Source organism: Cryptomeria japonica, chromosome 11 (genome assembly GCF_030272615.1).
Source record: "Cryptomeria japonica chromosome 11, Sugi_1.0, whole genome shotgun sequence".
In the NCBI taxonomy this organism is placed as follows: Eukaryota; Viridiplantae; Streptophyta; class Pinopsida; order Cupressales; family Cupressaceae; genus Cryptomeria; species Cryptomeria japonica.
In genome coordinates, this window is record NC_081415.1 from 86,288,047 (window position 1) to 86,310,976 (window position 22,930).

General features: G+C 33.1%; 1 protein-coding gene across 1 annotated transcript; it reads right to left on the reverse strand.

Moving 5' to 3' along the window:
- Positions 1 to 18,590: 18,590 nt before the first annotated feature.
- LOC131079345 (receptor-like protein 39) lies at positions 18,591 to 21,966 on the reverse strand. The gene is made up of 2 exons (XM_058017263.2): positions 19,045 to 21,966; positions 18,591 to 18,791 (listed from the first exon to the last, which is right to left on the reverse strand). Exon 1 carries the CDS (start codon positions 21,892 to 21,894, stop codon positions 19,078 to 19,080), a length of 2,817 nt encoding a protein of 938 aa, XP_057873246.2. The 5' UTR covers positions 21,895 to 21,966; the 3' UTR covers positions 18,591 to 18,791; positions 19,045 to 19,077.
- Positions 21,967 to 22,930: the final 964 nt, after the last annotated feature.

Genomic DNA, 22,930 nt, shown 5'->3' on the forward strand with positions numbered 1-22,930 from the left:
CAACCAAAGTATGACTGATGTAATATACTGCCTTTTCTTTGCCCTTAGCATCTTGTTGCGCTAAGAGTGCCCCCAGTGCTTTTGATGTAGCTGATATGTAGAGTAATAGGGGTTGTTCTGGGACTGGTGGATTCAAAAGATAATCTTTGAGTATCTGTAAAGCTTATTGATAGTTATCATCCCATTTGAATTTGATGTTTTTGTGTAGCAAGTGCTGAAAAGGATGACATTTATCTGCAAGTTGTGATTTGAAACATTAAATGCAAGACAAAGTGGCAAAAATGAAAACCCTAAATGAGGTTTTTTTTTTTGAAAACACAGACGCGATTCTGCCTTACACAGACACGTTTTAACACCTCACAAACCTGTTTCTGCAAAAAAATGCAAAACAAAAAATCTTGCAAGACATAGACGCTGTTAAAATGATCACAAACGCGATTAGATCTCACAGAGGCGATTAAATTTCCCATAGACATGCCTATAATGAAAGCCTGTAATTTGGAAAATGAAAACACTGTCGAAAACACAAACGTGACAGAAAAGCAAAAACACGGTTCCAGAATGCGCAAATGCAAAAAGTCAAGATGTTGTCGAAAAATGTCAGATCTGCAACTTCAAATACACAAAATTTGCAACAAAAGATGTTAAATGCAAAAGGGACAAGAGTCCCACTGGGCGTGACAAAATGTTTATGGTAAAAATGGAAACAACAATATTGAAAGACTAAATAGATTCAACCACAAAAACCTAGCCTAACAACAACAAAGATCAACCATAACAAATGAAGATTACCTAAGACAATGCAAATCAACAAAATCACAAAGATGATACCATCACATGTCCAATAGGGTTTGAATCTCCATTCTTCCTATCTCCATTGATCTTGCTTGATATATTTACTCTCAGATTTTATGTGTGCACAAGAGCTCAACAAAGAGCAGAAATGTGGTTGATAGCTAGATCACATATGAAAGTTTGAATGCTAGAATGCTTGAAGGATTGATTAGAATGATTAGGGTTGATAATGAAGGAAGTATCTCCTTATATAGAAGACACTGTAAGAAATGGAGGGATAAGATTAAGAGGTGTAAAAGATAAATGGTCGGCTAGGATTAAAGGGTAGGTAGAGGAAATAAGAAAATAATGAGAGGGTAGGTAGTGTAGGAATTAAGAGATGAATGTCATGTGTCATAGGTAGAAAAGAGTAATGAATTAATTAAACAAATAAAGATTCATTTAATTAATAGAGGAAGTGAGATCAATTAAATAAATAAAAGTATTTATTTAATTTAGGGGAAGGATAATTTAAAAAGTAAAAGTATTTATTTAAATTAGAAAAGGCTAGAAGAGGATAAATGATTTAATTAAATAAATAAAGATTCATTTAATTAATAGAAGAATCAGGCTTAAAATAATTAAATAAATAAAGATATTTATTTAATTAGACAGGACAATTTTAGGTGTCTACAATATGTAATAGTTTTATTGAATATGTTATGTATATATGTATATGTATATATATATATATGTATATGTATATATATGTATGTATATATATATGTATGTATATATATATGTGTATATGTATATGTATATATGTATATATATATGTGTGTGTATATATGTATATATATGTGTGTATATATATATGTGTGTGTGTGCCTATATGTATACACACACACACACATATATATACATATACATATACATATACATATATATGTGTGTGTGCGTATATGTATATATACATACACATACACACACACACATATATATACACATATACATATACATATACATATACATATACATGTATATGTATATGTGTATATATATATATGTATATATATATGTATATATATATGTATATATATATATGTATATATATATGTATATATATATATGTATATATATATGTATATATATATATATATGTGTAAAGCGGAAAAATCAAACCCTAGTCGTTCTCCCCTCCCCAACTCCGAGGAGAGAGAAGGGAGAGTCATTAGGGTTGATGGTTTTCACTCGGGAGAGACTTTACCTTCAAAAGAGGGGTTGAAACCCACAAGATCCAATCCCACGCAATGCAAGATTGGATTCTATATGAGTTTCAAGGGTTGTGATAGCAAGGATACCCTCTTTTGTAAAGAATGTAGATAGAAAGATTGAACTAGGAATGCATGTAGAAGCAAGAAAGATTCACTTATAAATAGAGATAGGGATATGATATGAAGCTGCGGACCTGGAATTAGCAGTAAAATGTCGAGACGGTGCTGTCCTACAAATTTGAGCGAAAGTTGACGGGACGATGGCGCCCGGCGTGCACGCGGTCCTCCAAAAAATCCGCGAAACGAAGAGGGATCTGTTCGTCTCTGCACAAGGATTCCAGATCTTCAATTTCAGCCGCGTACCTGCAACCTACACACAGAAAAGCAAAGACGATTGGGAGGTTAGGGATGAGGGGTTTGCCTTTAGGTCAAACCCCAGTTTTGGAATTAACCAAGAAATGAGAAATGCTGCAAATGTAAATGACTGTAATGTAAAACAAGTACTAGTACCTTGTTGTAAGGATGTTTGTATCCTTATATGCGAAGGTATAGATGTTGTTGTTTGTTGTATGTTGTATGTTGTAGTATGTAATGTGTTGTAAGTGATCTCCTCTTCAATGGTTGAATCCTTGTCTTGAATGCAACACTTAGCCTTGAATGGAGACTTAGAATGATCAATTGCTTGAAGGAATGCTTGAATGCTTGAATGCTTGAATGCTTGAATATTGTTTCTGCCTTTTTTCCATCCTCCCAAAATGAGAGAGGAAAAGTAGTTTATATACTTGCCAATTAGGGTTAAAAGACTGATTTTCTCGACCTTAGGCCGACCAGGAAATGTTATTTTCCAAATTGCAAACAAAAAGACCCGAAGTCCCATAGGAGACCGGGCCCAAAAATAGGGCAAGGGACCAAGGCGCTGGGCACCCTGGTCCTGAAGGACTAGGGCACTGGGCGCTCTGGTCCCACCTCCTGGGACAATAGGGTGCAAGGAGGGATCAGGCAGGGTGCTGGAAAAATGCAGTTTTTGGTGTCATGAGCAAGTTTCGGGGTCTCCATTCAGGTTTAGTGTTGCGTCGCCATCGTGAAGACCCAAATGCAGTTGAAATTGCAAGTGTCACAATTTTAGGACACTACATTTAGCCCCCACTTTAGCGGGAGTATAAGCGTACGCTCATACTTCCGGTAAAGTACAAGGAAACAACATTGAAAAACTTTCACCACGTCAAGGAGGCAAGATACACCAAGCCCCCAGTGGACTAAGGATCTTATGACTTCAATAGACAAAGTAAAAGGGAAGATCATGAGGGAGAACCATGACTGTCAGTAGTAAGGTTCCCTCACTATGAGTCATGCAAGAAAGATATCAAAAATTTTCAAGGCAAAGCTAAATTTGTCAAGAAATTTTCAAGTATCTTGAAAAGATATGGACGGGATGTATGCCCCCCTACGTTAAAGCGATCGCACACACCTCACCAGGGGTGATTTCTTTAAGGTAGTGATACATATAAGAAATGAGAAAGGAGCACGTTATCACAAGGTTTAGCCCCCAAGTGTGAGATAAACCCAAGGATAATAGACACAAAACACAAAGCACAAGGTGACTTCGCTTTCCTTGGGGTCAGTATGCTGTATGATAATTCATGTATATCATATGTATGTATGCATAATTGTTCTTCATTCCCCAATCAATGAAGGTCACCTAGAAGAAGGGAACACATGTGTCTTTTGAGTCAACATGAGAGAGATCGAGAGATCTCAATGCTTTGCATCGTCCTCAAGTAGACAACACTAAGGACAACAAATAGAAGAATGAGAATAACATATAGAAGAAGTAACAAAAGAGAGGGGGAGAGAATCTGCTATGCTAATGAAACTAGTCTAGCACGTCATCTACCCCCCGATCTTGCTGATCAATGTTTCGGGAAGGTAGGGAACACGCTAGAGGAGGAACATCCAACATAGCAGATGGAGCTATCACAAGATCCAAACAAGGGCTATGTTCATATCCCAAGCCACGGTGTTCTTGTCTAGGAGCTAGGATAAGTGCTTTAGAAAATTCATTAGATAAATGGTTATCAACATCAACAAGTTCATATTCACTATCAGAATGAACAGGAGTAATATTTTCATCATGAATAACATTTTCATCTATATCATCATCAAGATTTATAAAAATAGGATCTTTAACTCGCACAGGATCAAGACCATCATGCATCTTATGTTTAGGAGATTTCGGCTCAATCGTCGGCTGAGGAGAAAATGGAATAATGCTTGTTGAAGGTGTTTTTGGGGATTGCAAAGTTTGAGAGGCAGATGCCTGAGCTATAAGACGATGCTTTCGTTGGCGTTCACGTGCAGAACGATTTCGTCTAGTCTTAGTAGGAAGTTGAGAAGATTGAGGAGGAGGAATGTTCTCATCCTTTTCACTTGGGTGTTTAGGTTGTGGTCTCTTAGGTTGAATAATAGGAGAAGAGGAAGGTCTCTTCTCTCTATAAGAGGAAGGAGGAGGAACTGCTGCATATAAGGGAGGAATATTTGGTTTAGGCAGGAGACCAAGTCCATCATGACGAGGAGGTATAGGTCTACTCTTAGGAGGTTTTTTAGATGTAGACATAGTCACATCCATAGGGATGGGTTGGGAATCTTCTTGAGGAAAGAAATTAGTTTTATCTTTCAAAGGAAGAACTCCCTTCTCAAGAATGATAGGAATATCAAGTTTGGGTGTTCTAGGTTCACTTAGAGATACGATCATATCTTTTTTCCACTTTTGATAAGATTTGAAAAGATGATCACCTCGCGGAGGAAGAGATTGGAATTGTTTAGGCCAAAAGTAATCAATAGGAACACTAGAAGTTCTTTCAGCTGGTTTAAAGAGACTATGATTGACAGTAACAACTTCACCATTATGGGGAAATTTCAAACACTTGTGAATAGGAGAAGCAATAGCTTTCATGGAAGATAGCCAAGGATAGCCTAGCTTCACATGAAATTGTTCGGATGATGGAATAATAGCAAAGTCCACATCAAGGGTTTTGTTATGGACCTCGATAGGTAATGTAATAGAACCAATTACAAGAGAAGAAAATGCATCAAATAGTTTCACGACCACATCTGTTTTGTCATAGATCACTTGATTCAATTGCAAAGTAAAAAGAAATTCTTCAGTAATGATATTAACCATGCACGAAGGATCAATAAGCACTCCACAACAAGGTGTGTTCTTGACTTTTGCAACTATATATAAAGGACCATCAGGTGCCCTGATAGTTTCACTAGAATCAAAGGTGATGGAAAGTTCTTTAGGGATTTTCTGCTGCTCCACAAAGTTAATCACATTCAGAGTCATAGACACAAGATCATCAGGTGAGACAGAGGAATCAGTAGTATCAATCACATTAGAGGTATGAGAAGGCAATGGATCAGTAAAAATCTGAAGATTTTGGTTAGGAGGAGCTACAGATGTATTGCCTTTATCATTCACACTAGAACCAGAGATAGTATTATTATCAATCAAATCTTGAATTTTACCCTTTAAAGCAAAACATTTTTCAGTATCATGCCCAGGTTGACGATGAAATTGACAAAAAGATTTGTTATCAAAATAAGGTGAATTAATCTTTGCAGGATCAATTTGCCTTATAGGAGGAAGAGTAAGCACATTTTGTTCCAATAACTTATTCATAATACTATGCAATGATTCATTCAAAGGAGTAAACTTTCTTTCTTTCTTGAAAAACTTAGAAATAGGAGACACACCTGATGCTGCATTCACATTGTTGTTGATGATGTGTTCATTGAATTTAATGGATTCTCTGTTCGGTTTAAACTTCCCAAATGGTCGTTGACTACTATCACCCTTATCACTTGGAGCCATAGGATGTGATTGTTCCATTTGACTCACAGTCAGTTGATAATTGTGAAGAGTTGCGCACAACTGTTGGAAAGAAGTAAACTCAGAAAACAGGAGTTTTTCTCTAATGTCTTTTTGTAAATTAGAAATAAAGATTCTTTGAATATCATTGTTAGGCACTGGAAAAGAAATTTGAGCATACAAATGCTTATATCTACCAATGAAATCAGTCACTTTTTCTTTAACACCTTGTTTACAATGCATTAAATCAATCAAAGTAACTTTAGGACTTATATTCTTTTGAAATTGTTGAATGAAAGCATTTGCAAGTTGTTCGAAAGAAGTAATAGAATAGGAAGGCAACGAGCAATACCATTGTAGGGCTTTATCTCTTAATGTTCTAGTAAATAGTTTTGCAAGCAACCTTTGGTCATAAGCAAAATCAGTACATATTGTTTGAAAGGTCTTAACATGTGTTAGAGGATCACCCTTACCATTATAAAGCTCCAAATGTGGAATTTCAACATGTTTAGGGGGAATACCTCGAACAATGTCCAAAGAAAGTGGGCTCGCAACATCAAATGTGGGCACACTAAACTTAGATTGATTCATAGAGGCAATTTGTTGCTGTAAAGAAGAGACAGTTTGTGCAAGATTGTTAATGGTCGCTTCAGTCGAAGAGTTCATATTAGACGTGTTAGATTGTGATGGAGGTGTTATGTTATTGAAAGAAGGTAGAAAGTAAGGTGGTGGGACACTATGATAGTTAGTCATAGGAGATGATTGGACAGGAGGAACACTACAAGGAGGAATGGAATGGTTAAATGAATTGCCCCCTTGCGTCATGTTCATTTGTGGTGATATAATAGGAACACTCATTGAAGGAATGAATGAAGAAGTTGGATTGAATGAAGGAAGAGGGTTAATTGAAGAAGAGGGATTGCCCCCATGACTGGTGATCATAGGAGGAATGTCTTGTGTTGAAGTAGTCATTATATTTGATGTAAAAGTAGGTATACTAGCAATAGGAGTCGTCAAAGGAATAGAATGATTGTCTTGAGTAGGAGGTTGTGTATAACCTAAGGTTTCGGCACAAATTTTCATAGGCATCACATTTGAATCCATAATGTGTGCAATACCACGCAAAATATCAATTCCATTCTTATCACTTTGAAGCATACGTTTTAGACCCTCAATTAAAGGAAGAGCTTGACTATCAGGGTATTCTTGAGACATCCATTGTCGAAAATTGTCAAATTGGTTATCCAATTTTGAAAGTTGTTCTACAGAAACCTCATGGAGAGCTTCTTCATCATTAAGAAGATTAGAGGAATTATCCATGTCCTCGTTAAAAAGACCATTCAAATTAGGTTCCATCTCCTCAGTAATTAAACCTTGGAAGGACTTAATTCTAAGGCTTCGTCTAACGGGAATAGTGTAAGTAGGGCTTATTGTTCTAAAACTCATGCACTAGAGAGAGAGAGAAGATTTTGAATTTTAGAGGTAGCAAATTTCAATAAAACCAGCCAATCTTCTAGATTTAAGCTGTTAAATACAATCAGGACAATCTCCCAAAATTTCGGAAAAAATGTCCGGGACCGTGGCGCTCAGGGTGCACACGGTCCTCGCAACTTTTTTCAAAATTTGCAGGGGTGAAAGTTATGATGATTTTACAGCTAACCTAAAAAAATTGAGTGATTTTACGATCTGTAGATAGGCCAAATTAAAGTTGCAATCTCAAAATTGAACCCTACCAAGATTGTCGAAAAATGCAAAATTTGAATTTTGAAAAAGAGAGGGAAACTGAAATTTTGAATTTTATGATTTTAGAGGGAATACCAAAAGCAATGCAAGTTTTGAAATTTGAAAATTGACTCAATTTCACGCAAAATTCAATTTTGAAAGCGGAAATCAAAGTTGTTGTAATTAAGCACTTAATTTCAAAAATCACAAATTGCAAAAATTTGAATAAATCACTGAAATTTCGAATGAATGATAACACACTTTTCAGATTTAGGATAGTAAGAAACACAATTTTGACATGAATTTCAGTTTCAATAATTTTTGAATGATTAGAAGCCTCAATCCAAGCTATCGCTAGACCAACTTTGACTTTAATTTTGAAGGTGTTAAAATTGATAAAATCAGCCAAAATTCTGGATTTTAGCAGAAAAATACAGTAAGATCTAGCTCCCGAAATTTCGAAAAAAATGTCGGGGACGATGGCGCTCGGGGTGCACACGGTCCTCGCAACTTTTTTCCAAATTTTCAGGGATGAAAGATATTGTGATTTTATTGTGGAATCCAAAGTTACAGCCGATTTGGAGATGTTTTGATCAGTGAAATTGTCAGACAAAGGTTGAATCAAGAGGGTTTCAAAAATCAGGGTTTTGACACTTAACCACTTAATTTTCAAAATTAACGCACAAATATGAATTGATAATTTGTAATAGAAGGGCAGATCTGAAACAAGCATTAACAATTAAACATTTCACAAGTTTAATTACTTAAAAAGAAAATTTAGGGTTTTTATGCAATCAACCTCTAAAATTTGCAAAAGATCAAACATGGAAATGTAATTAGGGAAGCAACATTTTCAGATCTAACCATGAATAATCAGAATGAGGATGTTCACATCGGGTTCACCAAAATGTAAAGCGAAAAAATTGAACCCTAGTCGTTCTCCCCTCCCCAACTCCGAGGAGAGAGAAGGGAGAGTCACTAGGGTTGATGGTTTTCACTCGGGAGAGACTTTACATTCAAAAGAGGGGTTGAAACCCACAAGATCCAATCCCACGCAATGCAAGATTGGATTCTATATGAGTTTCAAGGGTTGTGATAGCAAGGATACCCTCTTTTGTAAAGAATGTAGATAGAAAGATTGAACTAGGAATGCATGTAGAAGCAAGAAAGATTCACTTATAAATAGAGATAGGGATATGATATGAAGCTGCGGACCTAGAATTAGCAGTAAAATGTCGAGACGGTGCTGTCCTGCAAATTTGAGCGAAAGTTGACGGGACGATGGCGCCCGGCGTGCACACGGTCCTCCGAAAAATCCGCGAAACGAAGAGTCCTCCGAAAAATCCGCGAAACGAAGAGGGATCTATTCGTCTCTGCACAAGGATTCCAGATCTTCAATTTCAGCCGCGTACCTGCAACCTACACACAGAAAAGCGAAGACGATTGGGGGGTTAGGGATGAGGGGTTTGCCTTTAGGTCAAACCCCGGTTTTGGAATTAACCAAGAAATGAGAAATGCTGCAAATGTAAATGACTGTAATGTAAAACAAGTACTAGTACCTTGTTGTAAGGATGTTTGTATCCTTATATGCGAAGGTATAGATGTTGTTGTTTGTTGTATGTTGTATGTTGTAGTATGTAATGTGTTGTAAGTGATCTCCTCTTCAATGGTTGAATCCTTGTCTTGAATGCAACACTTAGCCTTGAATGGAGACTTAGAATGATCAATTGCTTGAAGGAATGCTTGAATGCTTGAATGCTTGAATGCTTGAATATTGTTTCTGCCTTTTTTCCATCCTCCCAAAATGAGAGAGGAAAAGTAGTTTATATACTTGCCAATCAGGGTTAAAAGATTGATTTTCCCGACCTTAGGCTGACCAGGAAATGTTATTTTCCAAATTGCAAACAAAAAGACCCGAAGTCCCATAGGAGACCGGGCCCAAAAATAGGGCCAGGGACCAGGGCACCCGGGACAGTAGGGTGCAAGGAGGGATCAGGCAGGGTGCTGGAAAAATGCAGTTTTTGGTGTCGTGAGCAAGTTTTGGGGTCTCCAGTCAGGTTTAGTGTTGCGTCGCCATCGTGAAGACCCAAATGCAGTCAAAATTGCAAGTGTCGCAATTTTAGGACGCTACAATATGTATATATATATTTTGCGCCACTTGGAAGGGTATGAGACTATTCTATCAGTCTCATACCCTTCCAAGTGGTGCAATATATATATATATATATAAGAATAGTCTCATACCCTTCCAAGTGGCGCAATATATATATATATATATATATATTCATTCTATCAGTCTCATACCCTTCCAAGTGGCGCAAAACATAAGTGTTAAACTTTCCTACCCATGCTATCTCCCATTTAGCTTTGTGTCTATTTTGAGGGAGTTTTTTATAACATAGATATTTGGTAAACGATACAAATTTGAGAAGAATTTGATTCCTCATTCCATTCTATCATCCTACTCTAATACACATCTTTCTATATACATACTACTTAATTTTATCCCTCATCCCATTCTATCATCCTAAGCTAATACACATATTTCTATATACATGCTACTTTCTCCCTTTCCCATGCTCACACATGGTGAAAGAACAAACTTGTGTCACCTTATTTTGTAAGTGATTTTTTTGAGTAAGTTTGGTCAAACATAGTTGAGTAACTACATGTTCACCCTAATCATTGTGTCAAATAGACATGGCTTCTTTGTATTTAAAGAAATTAATCACATTCATTCTAAAGAGTGATGTTTATAATTAGTTAATTTCAATGCATTCAACATTTGTATTAGTTCCTAAAATTTGGAAAATAGGTAGGGTAGAAGATGGAGTATTAGGTGAAGGTATATAATAAAATTCCATATATTATCAATACGAATCCAAAGAACAAGTAAAAGTCCACAATCATAAATTATTCTTAGGCATATGAATATCCTCTAACAAAACACCAATCCAATAATGAAATGAGTTGTTGCATTTATAGAAAGCTATCATATTCTAGGGGTTTACAACTTTGAGATTCTAGAACCTTATGCATCTAACATTAATATATTATTAACTTAAAATATTTATATTCTATTTATATTTCTATACATTTCAATATGTTCAATGTTTACGATTCTCAACTTTCTAAAACATCAACTAATTACTTTAGTTAGATTGTGCTGATGCGCATAAATTTTATTAAGTTGGCTTATACTAAACCAAAGAAAACCTTATTTTTCTTGTCATAACCCTCTTTTTGGACCTTGATATGACTTTCTATTATTATTATTATTATTATTATTATTATTATTATTATTATTATTATTATTACTGCTACTACAACAACTACTACTATTATAATATTAATTTTATGAGTAATGTTAGAAAGAAAAGATATATTGAAATGAGGTTGAAATTTTTAAATAAAAAAGAATTTAAGTGGTGACACACACATGAGGTCATAATTTATTTGAAAATTGCTTATTTTCTCAATATCTTAATTGAGCACATGGTGTAGGAGAAATAAGAAGATTCTAGAAAAGAAATTTAAAATATTAAAGAATAAATATTATATTTAGCAAATATATGACATGGGAGTTACAAAATTATTCTATGACAAGAATAATTCTATTCATGGCATTTTTTATGACAAAGGAGTTACAAAATGCATTTTTGGAGGAGAATTTGAATTTGAATTTTGAATGCATGGTCAAATGTAACCCCCACTATGACAACAATCATTTTTGCATGAAATTAATTTAGAAATTGTTTATTTTCTCAATATACTATTTAGCACATGTTGTAGGAGGAAATGAGAAGGTTCTAGAAGAGAATCTCAATTCAATTTTTGCATGTAACCCCCACTATGTCAATTAATCATTTTGCATGAAATTATTTTGGGAAAAGAATATGGAAATCAATTAATTTCTTTTGTAGTGGGAAATAGACTCTATTTTCTATATATTGAGTTCTAAATTTTTGAGAAAGGGAGTTCATTGTTTTTGGATGATAAAGTAGTCTTGAAATTCTTATGAATTTATTTTCAATACCATGTTAGTTGTAAGAGAAATTTTGTAGATGTGTTGCAGGATTTTAGAGAAGATCATTACCAAGCTTCAAGGAGGAATTGAAGGAGGTCAACAAGGTTCTTCATTCAAATCCAGGTTCCCCTCTTGCACATGCATTGCTTGCTTTTTCTTTTCAAAGAAAATCTTCTTCTCGTCTCTTTCAAAATTTTGCACATAAGAAAGTTAATATTTTAATTTTATTTTTTTTAAAAGAAATCTCTTTTATCCATTTTAGATTTTTTTTGCAAGGAAATCTTTCTCAGTTTTTGTTAATTGATTTAATCAAATACATGTAATAAATTGCTTTTATATCCAAAAAATAAAAAAAAATAAAAAAAATCTTTTTCTTTTTTATTCTGCATGTAGGAAATAAATTGGTTAATAGATCTCTTTCAAATATCATATACAAATTCGAATATTGTTTAATTCTAAAATCTTTTCCTCAATCAACTTTCTTTATTTTACAAAAAATCAGATTTTTTTTAGAATGGAATAATTTGAACAAAAATAAATCTATTGCCAAAGTAATATAAAATCAGAATAAAGAAAACAAAAATAGAAATTCAATCATCTCTGTGTATGTTAGATAAATACCCATCTCTGTGGATTTTAGGAAAATATTCATGTGTGGATTTTAGGAAAACATTCATCTTTAAATAAAAAAAATCATCTCTGTACTTTTAGAAACATATTCATCTCTTTGGATTTTTAGGAAAAAAAAATATTATTCCTTGTGCATGTATGAATTTTTTAAATTGAATTATACTTTAGAGTTTGTAATTAAATTTTATGTGTTTAATTTAAAATTAAAAATGTTTTAGAATATTGAAAGTTATTTTCAATGATTAAAATTAATAAGCTTATAGTTCTTTGAAATTTAATTATGCACTTGGTGATTAAAAAATCATTTAGGATTATAATTATAAATTTTAATAATTAAAAATTAATCAAATTTAGTGATGGATTTATTTATTGAGGTCTATTTAATGAAAAATGGTTTTATTTATTGATATCTATTTAAAAAGGATTAATGAGACCTATTTATAATCTAACCTTATTAAAATTAATGGAAATATGTTTAAAATGTCATCTCTAGTTTTAGGAATTAGATTATTAAAATATTAAAGGAAAATTTAAGCGAAAAGAGTCTAACCCATATTAATGGATACCTTATTGGAGTTTTATTATGGAAAATTAAGTTGCAAATTTGAACTCGTTTTAAATTCTAAAGAGTTAGTATCTCCTCAATGATGGGAAAAGAGTCCATTGGGTTTTGAAAAAAATAAATATTGCATAAGGCAAAAGGGTCAATTAACACTTGAGAATTTCAATATATAATCGAGCATTAAGAGATCTATCATCTTGAATTAATCCTTCTTAGGATGTAGATATAATAGTTAAATCTCCTTATTAAACAAATTAGTTTGACTTAGGAAAAACAAAGAAAAGAAAAATGTTATTGCACCAATGATACACTTATTCCATAGTTTTGGATCTTTTCATCAAATAAATAAATCATAATAGTAAGTAGGTTCCCTCAAGACATTCAATACATTTCAAATATTTAAGTTCTTTAATTATTGGATTTCAAAACTAACTTTTGCATATTTCACTTAGTACAAGTATCAAATGTTAAAGGAATTTACCTAACAAGTAGATGTGTTTAGATTCATAGTAACCCTTTTAGGCATTTCAGCAATATGAGTTAATGTTAGACAAAGTTTTGCCTCAATTTGAAAGGTTGATTATTTGATTTGTTTCTTTATTAGATTCCAAGATATGAGTATATAAGGCATTGCGAATAGTCACTTCTTTTAATGGTTAAAATCATTTACCTTCTAGCTAAAAGAAACATAAGACTAGTAAAAAGAAAAAAAGTTACATTTAATAATACAAGTAATTAGTAAGGATAAATTTAATTAACATTAAATTTAGAGGTAAATTGGATAGTTAAATATTCATATGGTAATAGTATTAATTAGGATGCAAAGAAGTTTATTCAAAATCAAAATTGTTTTAGCAAATGAGTTTCAAGAAACCTATTCTGTGATCACTTAGAAAATTAAATAACAATTCTAATTGAGGGTAATTTAAGGAGAAAATATTATCTCCCTTTGAAGTATTTGAAATTGATAAAGTTATTATTTGTATAATGTATCCAACAATAAAGTTAACGTTACTTCAAGTGGAAGGAGTAATTAGTTATCACTTTATAATCTTGCAAAGGTATTAGTTCAAAAGCAACTAGAAGTTTATTGATTAGAATTGTTTATTAGGAGACTTAGTATTATTTACTTGGTTAACTAGCAAGTGTTTATACTCGTCTAATCTCTTTTTCAAACAATTAGTAACTAAGAATAATGTGGTTAGTTTGAAGCTTATTGTTGAATAGTTGTTTCCTTTTCCCTTCAACAAGTGAGTATTAAATTCATTTCCAAAGTATAATCATTTGATAATTTAAATTCTATTTCAAGCAATTTAGTACCTTTCAAGCATTAGGATTCACATTTAAAGTAGTGTTATCATTTGTAGATGAAATTTGTATTACCTCATATGGAAGAATTAGTTGGGATTATTATTAAGTACTTTTCACTTCAAACAAGTAGGTGTTAAAATTCATTTCCAAATTCTTGCTATTCAATCATTTAATTTTCTTTCAAGCAAATTAGTACTAGGATTCATACTTATTGTGTAATGGGTTGTCCCAAAACAATTATATCTTGCAAGTAATTCAAATCATTTTCATAAGTTATCTTTGGAAGTATCATGGTTTCCAAGCAATTAGTAATTTCATGTATTTAGTTCAAGTTTCGAATTTTTAATTATCATAACTTTCCTTAGGAGAAAATACTATTCCAAGTAGTCGATTTGTTTATGTTCCTTTCAATTACGTAAAATTCATACTATAGTTTTTAAATTCAAGCGATAATTCCTTGTATATAATAGTTTCTTTTTCATAATTGTATTGGTATATTTCTTCATTTAAGATTCATGAATTCAAAGTTAAATTCCTAGTTAGATAACTAAACAAGAGGAGTTGAAACCAAAAATTAGCAGCGTTCGGTATCTATGGTGTCTCTGGGTCACGCTTACGGGTAATGCCGTCGTGTTGAACTACTGTACTTAATGCCTAATAAAGCTACAACAATGATGTCTGTGGCATCGTCCCTATAAATCATCGGGGAGAAATAAGGCTCATTTGGAAGTTAAAATCCAAGGGGCGGGTAATCCCCCTTGGATCGATAATCTAAAAAGATTATTTTTTAAATGAATTTACATCCAATCAGTTGAACTTTAGATAACCCCATTAGGGTTTGGATGTGTGTGAAGGTCTTGGAAATTTATTTTATCTTGATACAATTCAACGGTTGATAACAGATTAAGGGTGACGTATTTAATAGAAAATAGGACTTAGTTGTTTTAGGACACAAGCAAAAGGCCACCTTAAGCTTTTTTGCTATAGAGCTACCATCGTGGGTAGTAACCACAAAGAAACTGTATGGGACATTGACCCTAGAAAGGGTTGCGTACCCACCAAGCAATTTACATTAAACCATAGTTAGAAACCAAAACTACATACTTTATGCCTTGATCCCGTGCCGAAACGGGTATGTAGGCAGTATAGGGATGGAGTTGTCCCTTGTACTCAGGCGTTCAGGGATGGGGGTTAGGATTTGGTTATGGGTGAGTAATTGGTTCTTGAAGCTCCTTGGTCTTTTAATCAAATGATGCAAATAATAATTGAAATGTTAAAATTAATTCAATGCATACTCAGAAAGAATCCCGTATGGATTCGCTTGACTTCCCAAGGCTTTAGGCTGAATTCCGAGGTGAAACTCAAGCTTGTTTATGTAATTATTTTTATACTCCTAAGGACGACGACCTCAGTGCACTCCTAGTAGGGGAGTGTAGTCTTTAGAAAGTGGCTCAAGACCCGGATGGTCCCGATGAGTCTAAAGTCTCTGGCCAGAGCATATCCTATTCTTATGAATAGATGCCTACCCCATTTGGGTAGATACCTATCCCAGATTGGATAGATGAAACCTCTTGTCCTGTATGGTTAGATGCCTAACCTGTATGGTTGGATGCCTAACCCGTATGGATAGATGCCTAACCCGTATGGTTAGATGCCCATCCCAATTGGATGGATGCCTATCTCGTTTGGATAGATGTACCTGAGTATGTGATTGAATAAAGAATAAATAAGAATAAGTAAGAATAAGAAATCAATATTTTTATATATTAAAAGAAAAAAAAATCAGTTGAGTTTTTGGATTAAGTTAAGTGGGTTATTACGTTTCTTTTTCAACACAAAGATATATAATTTTATATGATTTAAATTTATAATTTGGACATGGAGGTTGTATTTTATTTAATATGTGAGTGCATAAAAAGATTTAAGAGTTATTTTATTTTACTTAAGATATAAATACATAAACAAGTAAGAAGGACATAGTTAAATAAACTTATAACCTTGTCATTTAAACACAACCCCAAAATATATTTCACATAATTTTAATTTATTTATAAATATATAATAAAAATAAATTTTAAACAAAAGAACCTTATAATCAATTGATTAATTAGAATGTGACAAGCATACTTAACATAGACTCACCATATTTTCTAGCACTTTTGGAAATATAATAAAAGATTGAACTAGACATCATATTGATAATTTGACGTGGGTTTTAATAGAACCATTTTAATTTTCCAAAATTATTACTTGAAAAGAGAAAATCTATAAATATCTAGAAATCTATTCAACAATTGATGTGTTAAAATATAATTCGTCTATACTTTTGAGGAAAAGGGCATTGAATAGAATGATGAGTGAAAAATAAATGTGAACCACTAAATGTAAAACACTAATCTAAGTTGAAAGAAATTTGGAGACATTTTATTATGTCGAATGAAAAAACATTTCACATCTTTTTATAAAGAAGAAACTAGATTAACAGTTTACATATTATTTACACCTCAATTCTTGCTTGAAACTAGACTTCTAATCGTACATCAAGTGATTCACAATTTTTTACTTTTTCTAGAGTCTTGATTTAGCACAAACAATTAATATATATAAGATACCATGTTGAGTGAGCCCATTGATATTCACATGTCTTCAGTAAGGTATACATAGTGCGAAACCATCCTAAGCAGCAAAGCATAAACAAATTCTTGTATACAAAGTTACATATTAATAAAAAATAAAAGGTTCCATTATTTAGTTTAAAATTACTACAAATAATCTACAACTGATAAATATAATAGTGAATGAGAATTTCTCTATAATATTAAGTATCAATTTCTTTTTGAATTTAAGCAATATAATAGTTTGAATTATGATAAATAACTCTAAGAAAAAACAAATCTATGATTTACCTTTGACATTTCAATAAATTGTAGGTGTATCCTTTCATATTGTTAGATTATTCATCCTTGCAAATTTTGACCCCTCACTCCATTTTATCATCCTACTATAACACACACACATATCACTTAATCTGTTTCCCATGCTTACATAGGGTGAACGAAAAAACTTGTTTCATCTTTTTTTCGTAAGTGTTTTTTTGGGTAGATTTGGTGAAACATAGTTGAGATAAATACATGTTCACCCCAACCCTTGTGTGGAATAGACATGGTTGCTTTGCATTTAAGGGAAAGTCACATTCATTCTAAAGAGTAATGTCAATAACATTGTTAAATTCAATCTATCTTCCTATTGTATTAGTCCCCAATTTAAAAAAAAAAAGTAGGGTATAAGATGGAAAATGATGTGAAATTGTAGAATAAAGTTTCATATGTTATCAAGTGACTCCAAAGCACAAGTACACGTTTGTAATAATGAATTAGTCTAAGGCCCGTGAATTTCCTCTGATAGGACATCAATCTTATATTAAAACAAGTGGCTACATTGAGAGAAATACATTATATTCTATGGATTTGCAACTTAGAGGTTCTAGAAGATTATGCATTTGAAATTAATATATTATTAGCCTAAATGTTTATTTTATATTTATTATATTTATATGCATTTCAATAGTTCAATATTTCTTATTCCCCACTTTCTAAAGCACCAGTTAATTATTCTAGGTTGATTGTGTTTATTTGTATACATTTTATTAGATTTACTTCTAGACTAAACCAAAGGAAACCATATTTTTCTTTTCCAGGGCATAAATATATAATTATGCATAAATATATAATTATACATAAATTAATAATTTGGACATAGAGATAGTATTTTATTTAAAATGTGAATACATAAAAAGGTTTAAGAGTGATTTTATTTTTTTAAAAACATAAATACATAATTAGGTAAGTAGGACACAGTTAAATAGCCTTATGACCTTTATGTTTGAACACAACCCCAAAATAGATTTCACAATTTATTTATCAATATAATAACAATAGAGTTTAAACAAAAACACCTTCTAATCAATTGGTTAATTAACATATGATACACATAATTATCATATATGATCACCATATTTTATAACAATTTTGTAAATACAATCAAAGATCAAACTAGACATCATATTAAAAATCTAACATGGGTTTTAATATCCAACTATAATGTTATTTCGAAATTACCTTAAAATAAAAAATTGTGTATGTGCTAGAAATCCATTCAATAATTGAAGTTTTAAAATATAAATCCTCTATATTTTTGAGGAAAAAGATATTACATAGAATGACGAGTGGACAATCAACAAGAACCAATAAATATACAACACTAAGAAGTTAAGGAAACTTGAAGATATTTGATCATGTTGAATGAAGAAAAATATTTCATAGCATTTTATAAATAAGAAACTATTAACATTTTACACACAATTTATACCTCAATTCTTTCTTAAAAATAGACTCCTAGTGGCACATCAAGTGTTTCACAAGCATTCGTACATTCATATATCTAAACAAAATGACTAATTTTTTTTTTTTAATAAATATTTCTTTTCTTCATAGCCTTCATTTAGCACAAAAAATCAACATATATAAGATAACATGTTAACTGAGGCCATGAACAATAGCATGCCTTTAGTAAGGTGGACATAGTAGGAAATGATCCAAGCACCTGAGCATAAACAAATTCCTGTACACAAAGTTATGTATTAGTAACAATGAAAGGATTTCATGATTGGATTTACAAGAAGTTATGTATTAGTAACAATGAAAGGATTTCATGATTGGATTTACAAGTACTACAAATAATCTACAATTGATAGATAGAATAGCAATTGATAATTTCTATACAATATTAAGTACCAATATCCTTTTCAATTTAAGAATTATAATATTTTGAATTATGATAAATAATTCAAAGAATAAAAAAATCTTCAATTTACCTTTGACATTTCATGAATTGTAGATGTATCCTTTCATACTTTTAGATTCTTCATCCATGGAAATAGATACTTGAGGATTTCATCAACTTTATTGAAGTATTTCTTCCTTGTACTCTCTTTTATGAGGATCAATAACATTATCACCCCAAAAGCTGCTCCATATGACAATCCTAGTGCTATAGAATACCATAGATATTCAATGCTTTTCTTGCTTTTCTTTTCTTTCATTGCTAACACTAGAGGGGCATGAGAAAATTGTGGCCAAGAACAATTTTTGGGTAAGGGACATCCCCATAAATTAGGATTCCCTGAATAAGAGGATTCTCCAAATGTGCCAGTTATATGTCGTCCTTGTGGTATACATCCTGAAAGATTATTGTTTGATAGATTTAGTGAGCCCAAATAGCTTAGAGTTTCAAGCTCTGCAGGGACTTTTCCTGAAAAATAATTTCTTGAAAGGTCTAATGACTCCAACTGATTCATTTCTCCCAAACTACTTGGAATAGTCCCATTCAAATTGTTCATTGAAAGATTTAGAAGCCTCAAACCCTTCAAATTCCCCAAATTAGAAGCAACTTCTCCTTCCAATTCATTGTTTGAGAGATCTAGGGATGTGAGGGTGGAAAGAATATATGAGTAATGCTGATTTGTGCCTTTTAAAGTCATATCCAATCCATCTCGATAAGGAACCTGAGAAGTGGACAATATAAAACCATATTGGCTTTCTATTGCCATTGCTTCCAATGATACAATTGTCTGTGGAATTGAACCAGAGATATGATTGGCAGAAAGAAGCAAGATCTGGAGATTCTTCAGCTGACCAATGTCTAGAGGAATGATACCTGTAAAATTATTTTCCTTCATCACCAATACTCTTAGCCCTGAAAGATTTGTAATTGCTGTTGGTATTTCACCTTCAAATAAATTGTTCCCAATATCAAGAACTTGTAGCTTTGAACAGTTTACTAATGAAGGAGGGAATGATCCATTCAACTTGTTATTGTGAACAACTAATGAATACAATTCACTCAGTTGACTGAAGTCATGTGGTAAGCTTCCTTCCAAACTATTATTTCCCAAATTTAGGACACTAAGGGAAGAGCATTTGGACAAACTTGTAGGGATCACTCCAGTAAAGTTGTTGTTTGCAAGATTTAAGAGCTGGAGTTGAGATAATCGACTCAGGCTTGGAGGAATATTACCACTAAATAAATTGTCATTGAGCAGCAATATTGTCATATTAGGAGCCCACGTTGATGGAATGTGGCCACTGAATGCATTTCTAGACACATCTAGTATTACTAGTTGCATCCATATTGAAGCATTTGAGAATAAGCTTCCTTCTAAATGATTTCCTGAAAGATTTAGAGATTTCAAGTGAGGATTGGTTTCCCATAGCCAAGATGGAATTTCTCCCATAAGACCGGTGTTAACTAATTCCAGTGTATCAAGTGAGAATTGCGTTGAAATCCAAGTTGGAAATTCACCAAGACCAATCATACATGACACTAAAGATAACTGACTTAACTGAAAAGATGGAATCCAGGTTGTGCTGATACTTAGCACACAGTTGGATAAATACAAAAACTTTAGGCCTGTAAGGTTGTGAAAGAAAGTTTCTGAAATTGACTGGTTATGGTTGAGTGACAGGTATAGATTAACTAGGGAAGTTGGAAGTGACGAAGAAGAGATGCTTTCATTGAAACGATTGCCAGCAGCTTTGAAGTCAACGAGGGAGGAAAGTAGAGCAAATGAAGGGGGAATGGTCCCAGTTAGCTGGTTATTTCTAATATCCAGAAACTTAAGTAAAGAGAGATTGCTCAAGGAATCTGGAATGATACCGGTCAATTGATTGTCTTCAATGTATAACGACCTCAATTGAGTGAGACTTCCAAGAGAAGCTGGTATGCTTCCACTAAGCTGGTTTTTATGAAGAAGGAGGTACCATAAAGAAGAAAGATTACCCAGAGAAGCTGGTATGCTTCCATCAAGGTAGTTGACACCTATGTCAAGACGATTTAAAGAAGAAAGGTTGCCCAGAGAAGCTGGTATGCTTCCATTGAGTTGGGCATTACAAATCCCAAGGAACCCTAAAGAAGAAAGACTACCTAGAGAAGCTGGTATGCTTCCACTAAGTTGGTTGTAACTAAGAACAAGATAAGTTAAAGAAGAAAGGTTACCCAGAGAATCTGGTATGATTCCAGTGAGTTGGTTCTGGTAAAAGCTAAGGAAAACTAAGGAAGTAAGATTACCCAGAGAAGCCGGTATGCTTCCACTAAGCTGGTTAGTGGCAAGGTGAAGGTTTCTTAAAGCTCTAAGATTGCCCAAGCAGGAAGGTACACTTCCATTGAAGTTATTGCTAGAAAGACCAAGGTGTGTAAGGCGGGTGAGCAAACAAATGGAAGTGGGAACTGACCCACTAAACTCATTTCCATATAAATCTAAAAATTCAAGAGAAGAGAGGTTTCCCAAACAGGGAGGAGTAGTGGTAGTACCTGTTACTCCGCTTATGCTCAGTGATGTGAGAAAAGGAAGCTGGCACAGGCTCTCAGAGATCACACCTTGAATGGAACCCAAAGGGCTTACATGAAGAGAGACAACGTGGTTGGTCTGAATGTTGCAGGATATGCCACTCCACATGGTACAGCAGTCTGTTCCATTTTCCCACGAACTGAGATACCCTTGGGAGTCATTGAAGGCCGCTTTGAAGCGGAGCAGAGCTTCAGATTCGTGGGCAGGACATCTGATGGGCATTAAAGCATGAGAAAGAAGAGTAGGGTGTGAAGAGGGGAAGAATACACTAAAAACTGAGACGATAACTAAACAGAGCTTCTGTAAACACATGGCCATTTGGGATGGAGGGGAGATGAGCGAAGTTGCAGATGATCTTCAGGAGGGTTATGATTACTTATATGGCCAATATGTGTGACACCACCTCATGACGCAGGAATGACTGTTAGCAACGTGCCTTGACTTAGGCGATCGAAGCATTTTCTGTGCTCTGAATCTGAAAAGTAAATCTAGTGTTTCAAATTACCTAAAGCTAATAATATTTTTTTTTTGTTGTTTTATAAAATTATAATTTCCAATGCAAACAGCTTGGACAATTGTAGAAGGGGAATGGATGGATAGATGGATGGTAATGAAGTCGTTTAAGGAAATAAGAGCAACAAAATATTGATATGGAGTTTATATGAAATAGACAGATTGGGTTGATCAATAACATCTATTAACATTAAAAACTTACTATTTAGGTATAGATTTGATTAAGTACTAATAATCATGTTTTGTGATTATATTCTCCCTTTCACCAGTTTTCATCATTTGATAGGATTTTAAAGTAAATACAAATTTGATCACTCATAGTGAATCTCTCAACAATATATTGTAGCAAGGTACCATAATTAAGTGGAAGAAGAGAAGAATTTAAAATATTGGTAAAAATGATAGGACTTCTACATATATTGTTGAGTTTGATCATGGGGACTAGCTCATTGGACATAGCTATCTCAAATTGGCCAAGTATTTTACTATTCATCATGTTCTAACCATCTTCTTTAGTAAATAGAAGAGATATGTCAACAATGAGATTGGAGAATGTTTGAGGCATACATGAATAATATATGATCTTTTGATTATGGGAGGAACATTAAAAGTATGTGTTGATAAAGTTAATGCAAGTAGACTTTTATGAGAGATGTGAAGAAGCCATTGGGCTTGTTGAGCTATAAGGTGAAGGAACTAAACACAAACAGGCTTATGGAGTAATACTAATTTATATTTGTCTTATGATATATAAAATTATTTGAAGAGTAAACAAATTGTTTGTAGGGTAAATGAAACTGTTTGAAGGGTGAACAATTTATTTTAGGAAAATCAACGAAGG

What these genes read in the sequence shown, in the direction of transcription:
- LOC131079345 (XM_058017263.2), bottom strand. Translation starts at nt 21,894, where the DNA reads ATGGCCATGTGTTTACAGAAGCTCTGTTTAGTTATCGTCTCAGTTTTT.